This window comes from Oryza brachyantha, chromosome 10 (assembly GCF_000231095.2).
Source record: "Oryza brachyantha chromosome 10, ObraRS2, whole genome shotgun sequence".
In the NCBI taxonomy this organism is placed as follows: Eukaryota; Viridiplantae; Streptophyta; class Magnoliopsida; order Poales; family Poaceae; genus Oryza; species Oryza brachyantha.
In genome coordinates, this window is record NC_023172.2 from 8,750,464 (window position 1) to 8,769,155 (window position 18,692).

General features: G+C 39.9%; 2 protein-coding genes across 2 annotated transcripts; both read right to left on the reverse strand.

The window, feature by feature from the left end:
* Window positions 1-6,044: 6,044 nt before the first annotated feature.
* LOC107305060 (tryptamine hydroxycinnamoyltransferase 1-like) lies at window positions 6,045-8,153 on the reverse strand. The gene is given in 3 exon segments (XM_015841491.2): window positions 6,045-6,217; window positions 6,220-6,973; window positions 7,773-8,153. Coding segments are annotated over 3 exon segments (1,308 nt in total).
* Window positions 8,154-16,976: 8,823 nt separating this feature from the next.
* LOC102721867 (tryptamine hydroxycinnamoyltransferase 2-like) lies at window positions 16,977-18,403 on the reverse strand. Its single transcript, XM_040528434.1, has 2 exons — window positions 18,029-18,403; window positions 16,977-17,951 (listed from the first exon to the last, which is right to left on the reverse strand). The coding sequence occupies exons 1-2, from the start codon at window positions 18,401-18,403 to the stop codon at window positions 17,025-17,027; spliced, it is 1,302 nt and encodes a 433-aa protein (XP_040384368.1). The 3' UTR covers window positions 16,977-17,024.
* Between the last annotated feature and the right edge of the window lie 289 nt (window positions 18,404-18,692).

An 18,692-nucleotide genomic window follows, 5' to 3' on the forward strand; every position in this document is an offset into this window, starting at 1 on the left:
AGCCAAAGTTTAAATTTTAAAACTTAATTTTAAGGTTCTTTCATCATGGTTTATCTTTTTCTTTGCTTTTATGCCTCTAAGAACACATATAAAAAATTACCAATAAACTATTTTTATTCGTTGCTTAGCCGTTTCGCTTATGCCTGTAAAAAAGAAAAAATAAGGGTGAAAACTCTCACACATTATTAAAGTTAATCATCATTATTATCTCGTATATATTCGCCAAACTTTCCCTAACAATATCGAAACATCTGGCAGTACCGCAGTAGTACCACGTTTAATACTCTAAATATGTGTCTAAATATTTGATGTGATAATTTTGCAATTTTTTTTAAATAAGGTGGTATTTAGTTGTCAAAATTTTTTGGCAAAAACATCCGATCGAACGTTTGACCGGATGTCGGAAGGGGTTTTCGGACAAGAATGAATAAACGAATTTCACGACTAGCCTAGAAACCACGAGACGAATCTTATGAGCCTAATTAATCCGTCATTAACACATGTTGTTTACTATAGCACTTCTGACTAATCATGAACTAATTAGGCTCAAAAGATTCGTCTCAAGATCTCTTCCAGAACTGTACAATTAGTTTTTTGGTTCATCAATACTTAATGCTTTATTTAGGTGTCCAAAAATTCAATGTGATGTTTTTTTTAAAAAATTAAGAATTAAACAAGGCCTTAAATGCACGGTTGACTAAGTCAGACAGATACCGGTCAGCTGTCTTAAAATTCTTTCGTATATATATTCTCCAGTCTCTCGTAAAAAATTACTGCCTCTGCCCATAATAACATTATTTTTTTATTTATGTGCGTAATATTTTGACCATTTATCTTATTTAAAAAATTTATAAAAAATTTAAAAAGAATTAGTCATACATAAAGTACTATTATATTGTCAAGTAACAATAAAAATATTAATAAAAAAATTCAAATAAGATGAAAAGTTAAAAAATATATCTAAAAAGTGAAAAATAACCTTATTTCGAAACGGACGGAGGCAGTATACATAACACTTGTCCTAATTAGAAAGTGATTAGCATAAGTGCTACAGTAAACAACATGTGCTAATGACAGATTAATTAGACTAAAAAATTCGTCTCGCGGTTTCTAGCTGAAATCTAAAATTTGTTTTATAATTAGACTACGTTTAATACTTCAAATATGTATTAAAAACTTGATGCGATGTTTTTGCAAATTTTTTTTAAGATGGTATTTAGATTGAGAAAATTTTTAGGAGAAGTGTCATGTCAAATGTTTGAAAAGCGGTTTTCGGACACGGATGAAAAAATGAATTTCACGACTAGCCTAGAAAACGCGAGATGAATCTTTTGAGCATAATTAATCCGTCATTAACACATGTTGGTTAGTATAGTACTTATGTCTAATCATGGACTAATTAGGCTCAAAAGATTCGTCTCAAGATTTTTTCCGTAACTGTGTAATTAGTTTTTTAATTCATCTATATTTAATGTTTTATTTAGGTGTCCACAAATTTGATGTACTAAATATGGCCTAAACTAAACGCCACCTAAATTTCAAATGTGTGGTCGCGTCAACATCCTGTCTTATCGTAGTAGCTTTTTAGGCGCGTGCTTCACCTGTTTTTACTGTGTGAGTAGAGAGAGATGTAAATTGGCATATATTCACTGTAATTTTATAATTTCCGTTATTTTGAATAAGAGATGTAAATCTTTTATTTTTAAATATTTAATTAAAACCATCAGAAGAACATATATATACAAATAAGTTATAAAGAGTAATTTAATGAAAGTAAATATTTTAATAAAAAACTATACTCAAACATAGATTTAGAAGATAGCAGTGTGGTTATACAAAATGAACCGAATTATGAAACTGCAGCTGAGTAGTAAACTTTGAAAGCAAATGCCGTCGATCGACCAAGTTGTCTGCATTGAGTGCGTGCCTACAAAAGTGAACTTTGAAAGTCGCAAAAAGATTATAAGCTTTTTTGAATTGAACTAGTACTAATCAACATGCTTGAATGAAGACTAGGCAGATCGATAATCATCGAACGAAGGAGAAGCTTGCATGATTATAACGAATTAATCATGTCAATGTAACAATATTGTAATAGCTGACTAGCTGGGTAATACTCCCATATTTTATTACGTGTTTTCTTTGTATGTTAATAAATATCGTGGTTGATTTTTTAATGCGTGTTTAACTATTCATCTTTTTAAAAATGTTTGTGCAAAGATATAAAAAAATGAGCCATAATCAAAATATGAGCTCATGACCATCCAAAATAGATTCACTATCCATGTCAGTTATCACTCCAACAAAACATCCATATTACATCATCTATATATATTTTATTAATATTTTGTAACCACATTTTCTTAGGTTGTTGCTCTCTTGTCTTGTGATTGGATGTTGAGATATGAAGAGAGGAGAGAAAACATCCATATTTGAAGTTTATGTTTTGAATATGAATAATCATCTATTTTCAAGGATGTGATTGAGTATCTGCTGTAGCAATATTTTTCCTCTCACATACTCTAGAATAGAGAATAAGGATGGAGTATCTGTTGTGAATGCTCTTAGCATTTCTTTATTTGACATCAGTAACTTCTAAGAGCATCTTGAACAAATCATCTAAATTTGGCCATTCATATCTTTATTTGCATGATCATTTAAAATAGTTTCATCCTCTATATCTTTTTTACTCCAACAGATCATTCATATATATAACATCCTCTATATTTCTTTGGAGGATGGAGAGAGAACATCCAAATATAAAGTTTCTCTCTCCAAATATGGATAACATTTAAAAATAGAAGATGCGATGGATGTTTTGCTGGAGCTCAATCTTTACCTTTCATTCTCTATTTTTAGAATAGATGATGGAATAGATAATCTATTGGGGATGCTCTAAGTCCATATTTGAGCATTCGTCTTATTAAAATTATGTACTTATTAATTATTTTATTATGATTTAATTTATCACTAAAGGAATTTTAAGGATATATAGCTCATAATATGCAAAAAGAATAAGATAAAATTTAATATAGATCTAAAACAAACGACGTCAACTAACAAAAAAAATATTTGACATGAGAAATGGAGGTGCAATGATATTTACTAGAGTAGACCGCACGCGATACGCACATAACCACTTGACTTACAAAATATGAATTATTAAATACCGATAAACATGTATAGAGCCCTAATTAAAATATGTAGTTAATTAATTTTGTTAATTATATATAGGTCGAGTTTAGGAGATAAAATATATCACATGAATGTAGTGGAAGAGCAGCAAACTCCATGCACATAGACGTAACAAAAAAGAAAGGACTACCTTAGTAGAGTGATAGCCGAAGCACGATGCACGTTTAACCAGTCGATCTATAAAATTTGAATGTATTATTGCTTGTATAATATTGTCGACAAGTATAAAAATTAAAGGATGGTTACTGAACTATAAAATATAAATGTTTATAGCACAAAAATTTATAGCAATTTGAGTGAATATCATTACACATTGAAATGTAATAATGTTTGACCATCAAATAATAATTTGATATTTTTTAAAAAAACGCAAGCACCAGCTTTATATAGCATTGAATAGTCACAGTGAAAGACAACAAGCAGGCAAGAAGCCACGTCACAGTGCAAGGCAAGCCTCTATCTCCCTCGGATGGCAAAAAGCAAGCACATAGTGAACAAACGCAGTAAAAAACCAACATGTGTGTGTCGAGCCACGCCAGTGAAAAATTCGGAGGGAGCTCCATTTCCCGCTATTATACATACTTTAGATGGGCGAAGGGAGCCACTAGAGGCAGCAGGGTTTCATCACCTCATTAGCAAGCAGCTTGCCAAATGTTTCTTTCTGAATACAACAGGGTAACAGCAAGGCATATATATTCCTTATCATTATCTTCACAGTAAATCGTGATAATAAATATATAATTGTTTTCCTCCGTCCATCTAGAAAAATAGGTATTATGTTTTTCATAGAACCAACGTTCGTAACATTTGACTATTAAACTAATGACAAATTTACTCGACACATGTTAATAACGAGTATTAATTGTACGGTCTTTAAAAAATATTAGGAAAAAGTAGATTACCCCCTTAAGTATCACGATCGGCCGAATTGTCCCTCTCAACCCGAAAACCAGACATCTTTTATCCTAAACTTTCAACATCGGGCAAATTACCCCCTCGATCGAATCCAAAGCGATTTTGTCCTACGTGACGTATACGTGGCAATCTAGTCAGCAATTTTTTTAATGGTGGGCCCATCTATCATATCCTTCCTCCCCCTCTCTCTCACTCTCCCTCTCTCTGAGAAATAGGGCAAGGGCGTTGGTGGTCGGCGAGCACGGCAGGCAAGCGAGCGAGGGTGCAGGCCGTGTGGGCGGCGGGCGGGAGGGCGAGGGCGTGCGGACGGTGTGCGGGCGGCAGGCGGGAGGGCGAGACCGCGCTAGGTTGTTGGCAGGCCGACGGGCGCGGGGGCGGTGTGCAGATGGCGCGGGGGCGACGGCGTGCAGATGGTTGGCGCTGCACTGGGAAGGGCTGACAAGGGTGGCGCTACGTGGAGGCGGCGTGCGGACGAGCAGTGTCATGCTAGGGCGGCGTGCATACAGCTCGGGGGCGGCGCGCAGGGATGAGAACCCGTCGTCGCCGCCGCCTTCGCATGCTCTCACCGTCGTCGCCTCCCGTTTCAGCGTCATTTCCGCCACCTCACCAATGCATCATCGTCGACGCCCGCGCCCCTTCACTACAGTCGCGCGTCGTGAGCGTCGCTCCACGTGTCGCCGACGCCGTGAGACCTCCTCGGCCTATCGCCGTCGCCGTCTTCGCAGTCTTCCGCGCCGCTCCGCCGCCTCCGCTAGTCGCCGTCGCCGTCTGCCTCCCTCACCCCTGCCTATGCTCAAGCCGAAAGAAAGGGAGAGAGAGTGACAGACTATGACAGATGGGCCCCACCGTTAAAAAAGAAAATGCTGACATGATTGTCACGTGTATGCCATGAAGGATAAAACCGCTTTGGATTTTATTGAGGGGAGGTAATTTGCCCGGTGTTGAAAGTTTAGGGTAAATAATGTCTGGTTTTTGGGTTTAGGAGGGTAATTCGGCCGACCGTGATACTTTAGGCGGTAATTCGTACTTTTTCAAAATATTATAAGATACTATATTTTCTAGCGTAAAATTTAGTATATTGAGTTACTCAAATTTTGGTACAGCAATCAAATTGTCCGTTAATAAGAGCATCTATAAGAGAATACTAATATTTTGCTTTCTAAAAATTTGTATTGAGTTCATTAAAAAATATTAGGAATAAAAATTACACCCACCTCCAACAGAAATCTAAAAATAAATAACTTGTATTAGGAACAAGTATTCTTGCCCTAAATTTAGGGGACGAGTGAGCTAATTTTAGACTTGTGTAAATATTAAAAATGTATTTGGTAATTTGGAAGATATATTTTCTAGCTCAAATCCTAAAATTCAGTTTTACTGATCAATTTTGCATATCTCTCGGAGATGCTCTATCTAACATGCATGCTGACCACCATGGTTTTTGCACTCGAAACACAAGCTTATTCGTTATTGAAATCTTTATATTAGCCGGGATTAATTATAATACATGCATACCACAGATCCATAATTCTTCATATGGAAACTATACAATCGTGCATTGCTTACATATATTACAACATTATTCCTTTGAAAGAAAAGGAACAAGTTTGTAGATGAGCATGCGAGTAATTATACATACAGCTAACCCTGCAAACACATGGGAGTATATGCTTACTCTCTCCGTGTCAAAATAAGTTATTTTTTAATTTTTAGATATAATGTTTAACTCTTCGTCTTATTTAAAATTTCTTTACGATTAATATTTATATTGTTATTAGATAATAAAATATAGATAGTACTTTACGCGTAATAAATTTATTAATTTTTTAAAATTTTAAAATAAAACAAATAATCAAACTACTAAAAAAATCAAAAACTATAATAATTTTGGACGGTACGTATTAATTTTCATCTCTGTGAAATGTATATCATGGTCAGTCCATGGAATAGCAAATCTGTCTTAAAGCCTCGACGTGCTGCTCCTCGAGCGCCATGAACATCTCCACGCCGCCCTTCGCCGAACACGACGGCACAAAGATGAGGATCCCCTCGACGGGGAGGTCCGGCGGCAGGAACGCGCACGGCGGCCCGCCGCCGAAGTCGAGCCCTGGAACCTGAACCCTAGCCAGCTGTCCACCTCCAGGTCCGGGCAGAACACCGTGCCCGGCTCTGCCGCCGTCGGCGCTAGCTCGTCGCCGGCGGCCACCTCCCAGAAGTCGACGAACGATTGGATGTACTGCTCGTCGACGCGAGCCACGGCGTCGCGGATGACGCCGACCACCTTGGAGTAGCTGGAGGAGAGGAGGTCCCGGACCTGCATCCTTGGGAACGCCCAGAGCACCATGTTGCCGAAGTAGTCCGTGGGCACCGCCGGGCTGGCGCGGCCGCGGCAGTTGACGGCGACCCTGACCTGCGTGGACTCCTCCGGCGGGAGGTCGCGCGCCGCCGTGATCTTCTTCCACGCGTGCGCCAGGAGGCACTGGAACGTGCTGCACCGCACGCCGCCGACGTGGGACTTGAGCCCGGCGACGAACTCGTCCGGGAAGTGCACGGCGAGGTTCTTGATCCGGTCCAAGGGGAGGGAGCCGTAGGAGTGGCTCCTGCTCTGCTCGCCCTTGAACTCGATGTTCCGGTGGTCGAACGCCGGCTCCGGCGGGGCACGCGGCACGGCGACGGCGGCGCGGTCGACGAACGGCGTCGGGAGGACGGCCCCGCCGGTGCGCACGGCGGCGGCCCACACGGTGAAGAAGACGCTCATGGACTGGCCGTCGGCGACCTGGTGGTGGCTCACCGCGCCGATCACCAGCCCGCCGCACGTGTACCGCGTCAGCTGCACCTGCAACAGCGGCTCCTCCGCACGCTCCTGCTAATCAAGCACACGTGTCAAACTTGAACACATCGTGACAGTGGTGTGACGCACGCTTGCACGAGCGTGCCTTCCTGCACGCCGCACGCGGGCAGCCGCACGTTTGGTAAAAAAAGCCCCATGTGTTGTATTTGGTAGAGCAATTTTACCTACAAGAGGTCCTGCCTCGGTAAAATGTTTGACTTTTTTTAATATTTCACTATTCGTCTTATTTAAAAATTTAGTGTAAATATAAAAAATAACAAGTCATATTTAAAGTTTTTTTATAATAAAATAAGTCACAAGTAAAATAAATAATATTTTTATAATTTTTTAAATAAGACGAATGGTCAAACTTTACAAGCAAACAAATCAAATATCTTACATTATGAAATAGGGGGAATATTATATTTTCTAGTATAAAAATTTGACACTATCACTTATTTCCTCTATTCCATGTTATAAGTTTTTTTTAACTTTCCCTAGATCATTTATATGCTAATGAATTTCGATATATATACAAAATATATAGTACCTCCGTTTCATATTATAAGATTTTTTAGACTTGTCTAAATTCATAAATTGATTAATGTATAATTTATATATATGTCTAGATTTATTAGCATTCATATAAATCTAGGTAAGGTTACAAAGTCTTATATTGTGAAACGGAGACAGTACATATATACGTGAATTACGTATACTCAAAAATCTTATAATATTAAACGGAGTACTTTGTATTTTGAAATAGGAAAAGTTCAGTTAGTTTTGAAGGATAATAAAATTATCAATAAGCTAACTTGCTATAGCTAATCACCTTGTCCGCCTTGGGGTACAGCTCGTTGACGTGGGCGCCGGCGTCGTGCGCCGCCAGAGCGTCGGCGAGGTCGCCCGAGGCGACAGCCTCGAGCACCCTCGCCCCGGCGTCGTTGAGCCGGAAGCACGCCCGGCCAGTCTCGTCGACGTCGAACCTCCCGGCGAGGTGCGGGAACCTAGCCAGCACGGCGGCCAGTCCGTCCTTGATCGCGTCGTTGGATGGCGCCGCCGAGGCCGCGTCCCAGGCGAACATGGTCGGGACGTACCCGTCCATGGCGGCGCGGTCGAAGGCGGTGAGCGGGACCATCTCGCCGCCGCCCGTGCACGCCGCCGGCGAGGGCCGGAGCACCTCGCTCCGCGTGATCTCCACCGTCACCGCCATTGCTAGCTAGGTACTACCGATCGATCAGAGCTAGCTAGCTAGCTGCTTTGTTGCTGCGTACGTGCGTGTGTGCTGCTGGTTGTCATATATATATATAGGGTTTAGTGTGATGAGCTCGGTTGGGCGCGCGGGAAGACGAGAGCATGTAAGCCGAACGCACGTGCGCGCGCCACCAACCTCGTGGTCAACGACGGGTAGGCTGCGTTGACTCCTCAACAGCCTGCGTACGTACGTATGCATGCATCTCTACGTACTATTCAACAGGTCCTAATAAACATTAATGTACCCTTGTATGAGGTGGCTATATATATATATATTATATCGGTGATTTTAATCATTAAAATCAACTAATATAATTATAGTGTAACTATAATTTAACTAACATACAATTATAAATGTTACTAGTATATACTAACAAATAGGTAAGTCTCATGGAAATAAAAAAAAAATCTATATCTCAGTCCTAGGTACATCGTAAATACTAAGTGGTAGTTGAGTTAGAATTGTAAGCTAGTTATATTTTAATTATATATTAGTACATTAAAACTATACTATAGTTAAATTTGTGTGATTTTAAGGAACAAATCACTCGTATGGTTCATAACAAAAACCGCCATTGGATATGTTTGACTAGAAATTAAATTGTCTAGAATTTTAACGTTGTTGGAAAATGTAATAAAGTAAAAGTATAGACAGTATAGTCCTGCGGTTCACCTATTTGTGCATGTGCTGGAAACCGTGCGTATTGCTTGTTCTTGTGCGTGTATATGCGTAGGGGTAGTAATGGATCCAACCATTTTGCCTACAAAATTTAAGGGCTGATTTTAAACCAAGTTGAAAATAAAATTATATAGAGTTTTAAGTTAAAATATTTTAAGAATTACATAGGGTTATGAAAGAACCTATGCACGGATCTTGACCCATTTCTACGCCTATATATGCGTGGTATATGTGTACGTATATGTAGTTTTAAATACACACACGCAGCCGAATAGTCGGTCCAACGACACATTAAATTTCTAACTGGAAACGACTTTAGGTAGTCTATATAATTCGAAAGCAAAACCGCGTGCCAATAATTTCTTTTGCTTGGTACCATATAAGATGGAGAATTCAGCTGGTATTTGATCTGAAAAAACGCAGAAAAACCCCCAAGTAAGACTAACTTTTTGTCATTGTAATGTAAACCCAGCTTGCAGTTATATATGATCGCGAACTCTAGTTTTGCAGGCCAAAATACTTGAAGTTATACCCGTAGATAACCTAGAATTTGCTTAATTGCTCCTAGCCGTTTCGTTCAAAAACAAAAAAAAAACAAAAACAAAAACTACAATTTCGGACCATATGCCACGTTAGGCTTAAAAACAGAGGAGGTCATATTTTGGCTTTTAATGCAAAAAGCGAAACGACATATTTGTAAAAAAATAATTTGTGAATACAACTTTTACATATGTGTTGTTAACAATCTAAAAGTGAATACTAAAAATAAACCACGATAAAAAAAACCAAAGTTATCTCTAAATTTAAGATTAAAAAATTAAATTTTGGATTACAAACAAAAAAAAATGAGGGCGAAAGCATGCCTTCCTCCGTATTTTAATAGATAACACTTTTGACTTTTTGACATAGATTTAACTCTTCCTTTTATTTAAAAAATTACGTAACTATAATTTAATTGTGAGTGACATTTTCATATATTTACTTAAAATTTTTGAATAAGACAAATAGTCAAATACAGAGTAAGTAACTAATATCAAACAAATGAAGCAAACCCTATATATACAGATGTAGCTGCAAAAGTGTTTTTTTTTTTCGTTGAAGAAGCACTAGCTCATAGATGAGATGAGATTGTTAATTTCATGCATGGTCGCACACGGCTTCTGCTTCAATGATTAAAGTTAGCCTCGTTCGGCAGAGGAAACGATGCGAACCGGCCCGGTATTATTAAACGTAACGTCTGAAAATTCTCCAGCTTCTTTCTCGCGATTTCCTTGTCAAACTAGCTAGCGAGTTCTTTTGGTGCCTTATACTCCCTCCGTTTCGTTTCATAACGTAATATATTTAACTTTTTACTTATAATATTTGATCATTTGTTTTATTTAAAAAATTATGAAAATATTATTATTTTGCTTGTGGCTTACTACTTTATTATCAAAATTATTTTTTATATTTGTACTAAATTTTTGAATAAGACTGTCGACGATTTGGATATCGGCAATATATATGGGGTGGCTAGCGAGGCGTAAAGATCGATGGTTAGGATGAAGACACAGGGTTACCCAGGTTCGGGCTCTCGACTAGCGAGATAATACCCTACTCGTACTTGGCGATTGTATTGGATTGTGGGCATATCAACTAGTAGCCGATCTGAATATGCCGTCTGTCTGGCCGTCTCCATGAGGGTGCCCCTGTCAGGGGGACAGGACTTACAGATAGAGTCCTAATCTGATGAGACTAAGATCTATCCTAATTCGGTTACAACTCGGATCTGGTATAGGCGGCATGCAATCCAACCGTAACCAAACTCCGGTTGATACCATACAGATATAATTTCCTTCCTATTCAGTACCGCTACGACTGTATGTATACATCTAGTCTACGGATACCCCTAGTACAGGTATTCCACAAAAAACGAATGGTCAAACCCTTGCAACAAGAAAATCAGACATTTTATATTATGAAACAGAGGTAGTAGGTACGTATTATCACAACTCCGCGCCACAGTCAGATACGTGTTGTTTTCTAAAAACGCGCGCCGTTGACGGCATTTCCTGCATGGGTATAATTTACCGACACTATATTTGTATGCATGCTTATTCAGCTAGCTGTGCAATAATTAAGGAGAGTCTAGTTTTAAAAGGAATTTGTTTCACTAAGGAAAAGGAAGGTTAGGAAAGGAGGTGGTAAAAAATGATTCACATATAATTTAATATAATAGCCAAGTTTTTACGATCAAAACTTTCGTAATTAGAGAATGCTAGGGGACGGATCGCATTGCATTTCTTATGTCCCCGTCCGCCCGTATGGTATCTCCTCAACTTAGCATCTCAAGAACAATGAAAGAGAGAGGAAGAGATGCTCACCTCCGCCACAGAGAACGGGGCTCCTGATGGATACATGATGGGGAAGGGGGCATGGGGCAGTTTATGAAGGGGTCAGTGGCGGATCTAGTTAATGAGATTAGGAGGGTCTGGAACAAGTTAGATCGAATTTTAGCCTCTATTTCTATTGATCTTTGTTATAAAATTTTAGGTGGGTCTTCGTAGTGGCTCTAATTATTTTAACAGGGGTAGCGGGGGCTCGATAAAGAGTTTGCTCATCCCAAGAGATCGCAGTTTGTGGAGTCACAGACGAGTTAACTGTTACCATCCACCCCATCCAGGGACGGATTTAACGCGGGGGCGGCAGAGGCCGGCTCGAGTGCGCTCGAGCTTCTTCGTCAACAATGAGATCTCACCTCTTCCTTCATTACCGTTGGTAGACCATGTGAATTTGGCTCCCAAAATTCACTAGCACGACCAAGGGGCAATTATGTCGATGATGTTCCATGAGGTGACCGTCAGCCATTCAATATTAGAGGGCACTAAGTTTCTGTTACAGATGATAGAATCTGAGCTAGTGTATTATTATGAATATTCACTAATTTATCCCACACAATATAACGAGGTGATTTATAGGTCTCCAGATCAAACGTGGTGTCTACTTCTCGATTTATTTTTATAACCTATTGGATAGATTACTTTAGCATTTTAAATATCAAGAATCTCTCATAGATAGCCTTGCTAGCGGTTCAAAACATGCATAGATACACGTATAATAACTTCTACTTATATCCGTCAAAAAATATAAATAATTTTTATTTATATATTTTTATTACCAAATTTCATATATCTTAGGATGTACTCCATCCATTTCATATTATAAAATTTTTTAGACATACCTAGATTTATCCATATAACAATGTTTATGTTTTATATATATGTGTCTACACGTAAATAAATATAATTAAATCAAGAAAGTCTTATACTCTCTCCGTTGATAATATAAGATGTTTGACTTTTTTGCTTACAATGTTTGACCACTTGTCTTATCAAAAAATTATGGGAATATTATTTATTTTGCTTGCGACTTACTTTATTATAAAACAAACTTTAAACATGATTTATTATTTCTTTTATTTATACTGAACCTTTTAATAAGATAAATGGTTAAGTGTTAAACTAAATAAGTCAAATATCTTTATATTATATTACATTATAAAACCAAGTCAATAATATATAACGAAGAGAACATGTAGCTACCAGGGACAATGCATGCACATGCATTGATACAGACACGTCAACGTCAAATGGACCCTTCGTGCCGACTACTCGCTCTAAAATAAACCAATTTTTTTATTTTTTTTACCTATAATTTTGACTCTTCATCTTATTCAAAATTTTTTTATAATTGATATTTTTGTTTTTATTAGATGATAAATCATGAATAGTATTTTACGTGTGACTAATTTTTTTCTAATTACTAAAATATTTTTAAATAAGATGATGGTCAAACGTTAGACACGAAAACCGGAGAATTGATTTTTTTCAACGGAGGGAGTATACCGGTGTGGAATCGTGCCCGGGCCCACCGCCGTTCAACAACCTAGTACACGAGCAGCATCGTTGCACAGCGTCACAGATCAACTAGTACATGACTACATGGTGTGTATACAGAGTGGAAAATCATGTCCGCTACTTCAGATTGAATTTTCTCCATTTTCCATTATGCGTTAAATCCTTTCCCGGAGTACTGTTTCGAACGAGAGAATATCATTTCATATGCACATAGGCCATGTCTTGGAGGACAGTTTCTACGGCATGTATATAATAGCAACAAGCCCATATAAAATTAATTAGTTGCAACAAACCTATATGCAATTAATTAGTTTTCTCTTTTGTGATTAGAATTTAGTTTTTCTCAATGCATCTCAAATACATGGTAATATACACCACCACCACCAATAGAAGCCGAAACATGGCTTACAATATATGGGTGAAAATTGTTGGCTGCAACTGTTCTCCTAAAGAGATACGGAAACTGTTCTTCATAAAATTGTAGACCTCTCTAATGCTTCTATACTATCGTTAAAAAAACGTTGTATAAGGGATTTAAGATCAGAAAGAACAGAAGTTGTATAATATTTTCAGATAATAGAAGTTGCACAAACTAAGTAGCTATGAAGAATATTGACATAAACTAGCTACGAACAGCCCAAACGAGTGTGTAGGCTAAGTTTCCACTGGTGACATTCTCGTTGGACCTGAATGTGAACCAACAATCGCTGCATTAATTGGACTTTTGGAAAGATCTTTTATATATTACACACATTTCAAATATTCAACGTGTGTATGTGTACCTAACTTAGTTACACCCTTAATTATCTTTTCCCTTGCTTATGCTTATAAGACAAAATTTGAATTTTCAACCTTAAATATAAAGTTAATTTTGAGTTTTTTTATCGAAGTTTATTTTTTAGCCTGTATTTTTCTAACCATCACCCCGGCCCATATGTTAATTCTACAGTTTGGTGTATGTACAAACTACAAAAGGGTACACTGTCACCTCCAAAATTGCTGCTTGCCCACGTGGCAGAGTAGAAAAGAAGTTAGGATATGAATGATAAAAAAATTCCTGATTTTTTTAAGTTAATAGTATAAACGATAAAATTAACTATAATAAAATTAAACGTGTGATTATAAACATCTATATAAAATATTTTTTAAACAAGCATATCATTGAAGCACGCGCTATACCTGAGAAAAAAAATAATCTAAAGAAAAAACACAACTATTCCAAGTACGAGGTATTGCTTTTATATTTTAAGGGTGTCATATACAATTTTATTTTCAATGTTTGATTCATAGGGAATACATGTTTATTTATTTCTGATATACTTTTTATCCCGTCATTAAAAATATTCCGTTGTTGGAGTAAAGCTACAACTTGGCGTAAAAAATGCATGCACACGTGCCCATAGGGACGTCTACGTCAGGTCAACCCGATGATCAAAAGCTCCTTTGTGCTGCAACTTGCAACGGCGCATGAGCTCATTGGTCATCGACCAGCTAAGAATTTTTCTATCCGGGCCCACAATCCAACAACCCACCAGAGGCCTCGACGTAGGCACCGCGTCGCCAGGTGCCAATTTCACTTGACTGCGCATGCGCATGCACGCACGTGTGAATTTTTTTTAAGAATTTTTTTGCGGGGATTTTTTTGAGAATTGATATTTCTTTAATGCAAAATCGTAAAAGTAAGAGGTCATCCATCCGAGCAAAATCACGAATTTAGGGGTCTATCGAAGAATGAGCGTACGATTGGGGCTTTTCGAACAAAGGGAGTTCGACAGGGCTCACCACCCATCCGATTGCTGAGTCCGTCGGGTCTATTAACCTGCCGCAGTTTGACAAGGACATGTCAGGCGATCTAGGCCGATCTTTTCAGTCGTGTGATGGCCGTTTAATAGGGCACCTATCGAACTACACCCGTTCGACAGACATCTATATTCATGATTTTCTCAGCTGACCACTACTTTTATGATTATTCATTAAATTTATATTAATTCTCAAAAATATTCCGCACGTGTCGATGAAGATGGTATAGAGTAGAGAGTGTAGGGGACCGGCTCAGTCTTCCTAGAATGTACTCTCTCGATTCTAAGGTATAAATATTTTTATATTTAAATTTAATATTAGAATATAAGTATTTTATTATTTATATTACTACTTATCACATCAATTACTATTAATTAAAAATTCATCTTATTTTTTTAAGGGCTATTCATCTTACTTTACATCTTTTACATCCTGGTACTATATCACCAATATCGAATCCATTTCTCAATTACTATGAGATATCATATTTTTCTTTTTAACCTTAATTCTTTGTAAACAACCTATAGATGGTTATATTTTAGGACAGAGATACTAAGCATTTACATAATGATATACAATGATTTTTTTTTTATGCCATGGGGGCAAAAAAAACCGCAATTGATGATGTATAAACATATTTAAAAAAATGTTTCGTACCTAGGGCCTATCTTTTGCTGAACAGAGGCTCTAAATGATTTTGTCATAGAACTATTCGAGTGTACAGATGGATTAATTAATTTTTTTAAAAGAAGTTGAAAACTTGAAATTACATGGCTTTACAAGAAATTCAAAATAGAAAAGTTTTTGCGTTATAACAGTCAACAAAAGTGTGGTGCTAATTACATAAAACGCTTCAGTTCCTTAGAAAAGAAACCATGCCCCCTTCGAGCGATTTTAATTTAGCTTCTGCACAGCGTGTACAAGTTTGTTCGTGTTCTTGCTCATATGTTAATTGGAAATTGGAATTATGTCCATTTTGGATTGAATTTTCCACCTTCATGTTTATCTCAGTATTCCACAAATTCCTACCGTGGACTGTTTCAAAATTCAAACGAGTGATTTTCATACTAGTATGTAGTATCCCCTTTACCTACTATTGATCTTTACTGTTTTGATCACTTTGTTTGTCAGTAGTTTCCAATGGTTAGACTACCATGGATGAAATCCTTGTACTCCATTTGTTCGTCAATACTTGTGTAGTTTAGGACGCAACACAATTGACAATAATATACCATCTGCTTAAGTATGTACTGTATAATCTTTAGTTTATCATGCCGCTGCATATCATGCCGCTACCTGCTTGATATCATGCCGCCAATTCGCCGCGAACCAATATACTCTGTCCTAAATATTTGGCATCGTTAATTTTTTTATACACGTTTAACTATTCATTTTATTCGTGCTCAGTTTCCCACTCTAAGCCCAAAGAATCACCGATCACATCCTCACATGAATATATAGATATATAATTCTCTTAACCATGTACCGTACAAATCACCGCTTCTTAGATTGACCGTATCATTATACAATATAAGATTAAGATGGATATTTATAAGTATATATTAACCATTTGCAGTTAATCTGACTTATATTTGTATGTATATTGTTTAATTTCCAACAGATGCCTGCAGGGTAGATAATTTCTTAATGACCAGAGACGGTCGAATGTGTATAAATAATAAGTTTTGATGCCTTCAACTGCATGCATATTAAATAATCAAATTGAAATTTTAGATAATATGGGGTAAGGAAGAGATGCTCAATTTAGGATAGCAGTCATGTGCATATATAAACTAAAATTTATGAACTACTACTACCAAATTAATGCAGACGGCATCTTTGAGGTTTAGAAGTTTGGACGTTTCTGCTTACCTGTTCGTTCTCATCTTTTATTGCTATGTTCTGATTAATTTTGTAAATAGTGATCTAATTCATTAGCGAAACTAAGATATGATAATTCATAACTGTTAATGCAACTGGCCGGCCAGTTTCACTTTGATCTCTTGGGTTTGATATCAATTCATGATCTAGTTTGCTAGAAGCAATTAATGGTGCTTCTCTATAACAGTGTAAATTTATATACATTGCAAACTTAATTTAAAAAGTGGTTGAAACTTATTGATGACGGAGACAAATGCAATTAATCGCTAAGAATACGTATATAAAAAATTTATTCACGGACTAATTTTCATTTACAAATATGTCATTTCCCAGATTGATTTGCAAGATATATATTTTTCTGAATCTCTCTAAAAGTCAATGACGGTCAAACATAAAAATAACAAGAGGAATTAATATTTATATTCGATTCAGTTCTATTCAATAACATCTGCAAATGGACATCATACTTGACAACGTATGCTAGCTATATTGCGTTGTGCCACTTGTAAAAATGCATTACACATACAATAACTCATACTAATTTCATATCCTGTGAAAATTTATTCTGTCTTGATCAGTCCATAGCGTAGCAGATCTGCCTCAGGGCATCGACGTGGTGGTCGTCGAGCGCCATGTACATCTCCACGCCGCCCTTCTCCCCGCACGACGGCACGAAGATGAGCATCCCCTCGACGGGGAGGTCCGGCGGCAGGAACGCGCGCGGCGGCCCGCGGCCGAAGTCGAGGCCGTGGAACCGGAACCCTAGCCAGCTGTCCACCTCCAGGTCCGGGCAGAACACCGTGCCCGGCGGCGCGGCCGTCGGCGTCAGCTCCTCGCCGGCGGCCACCTCGCCGAAGTCGATGAAGGACTGGATGTACTGCTCGTCGACGCTCGCCACGGCGTCGCGGATGACGCTGACCACCGTGGCGTAGCTGGAGGAGAGGAGGTCCCGGACCTGCATCCTCGGGAACGCCCAGAGCACCATGTTGCCGAAGTAGTCCGTGGGCACCGCCGGGCTGGCGCGGCCGCGGCAGTTGACGGCGACCCTGACTTGCGTGTACTCCTCCGGCGGGAGGTCGCGCGCCGCCGTTATCTTCTTCCACGCGTGCGCCAGGAGGCACTGGAACGTGCTGCACCGCCCGCCGACGTGGGACTTGAGCCCGGCGACGAACTCGTCCGGGAAGTGCACGACAAGGTTCTTGATCCGGTCCAAGGGGAGGGAGCCGTAGGAGTGGCTCCTGCTCTGCTCGCCCTTGAACTCGATGTTCCGGTGGTCGAACGCCGGCTCCGGCGGTGCACGCGTCACGGCGACGGCCGCGCGGTCGACGAACGGCGTCGGGAGGACGGCGCCACCGGTGCGCACGGCGGCGGCCCACTCGGTGAAGAAGACGCTCATGGACTGGCCGTCGGCGACCTGGTGGTGGCTCACCGAGCCGATCACCAGCCCGCCGCACGTGTACCGCGTCAGCTGCACCTGCAACACCGGCTCGTCGGCGTTCTCCTGCGACGCAAAAGTGCGTGCGTGTCAAAAATATAGTTCCATAATTGAACATCTCGAGGTCAGGACAGGTTAACTACCATGTTGGCCTTGGGGTAGAGCTCGTTGACGTGCGCGGCGACGTCGTGCGCCAGGGCGTCGGCGAGGCGTGCGTCCGCGGTGGCCTCGATGACCCTCACCCCGGCGTCGTTGAGGTTGAAGCACCTCCGGTCACACCCGTCGACGTCGAACCGCCCGGCGAGGCGCGGGAACCTGGCCAGCACGGCGGCGAGGCCCTCCTTAACATCCTCGTTGCACGGTGCCGCGGCAGCGTCCCACGCGAAGGCGACCGGGATGTACCAGTCGGTGGCTGCGCGGTCGAACACGGTGAGCGGGCTCCTCCTGCCGCCGCCGGCTGCAGACGCCCGCGACGGCCTGAGCACCTCGCTCCGTGTGATCTCCACCGCCACAGCCATCGCTACACGCACCGGAGTCGGCGCAGCCGAGATCGATCGAGCAGCTAGCTGCTCCTACGACGGGTGCGTCGGTATGCTTAGCTGTAGCTGCTGCTGGTTCGCGTGGTACGGTGGGTTGGTCACCGAGGAAATAGGTGTATATATAGGGTTTTGTGCTAGTGTGCTTGGAGTCGAGAGGAAGACGACGACGAGACGAGAGTGCCACCAACCATGCATACGCCGCAACGGCGCAGCCGTCAGAACTCAGGGTCGATAGCAGTAGTATTATTAATTTATAGCTTAGTTATAT

What these genes read in the sequence shown, in the direction of transcription:
- LOC102721867 (XM_040528434.1), bottom strand. Translation starts at nt 18,403, where the DNA reads ATGGCTGTGGCGGTGGAGATCACACGGAGCGAGGTGCTCAGGCCGTCG. An exon ending in TCTACCCCAAGGCCAACATG is followed by an intron (nt 17,952 to 18,028) that starts GTAGTTAACCTG and finishes TTTGCGTCGCAG; the next exon opens with GAGAACGCCGACGAGCCGGT.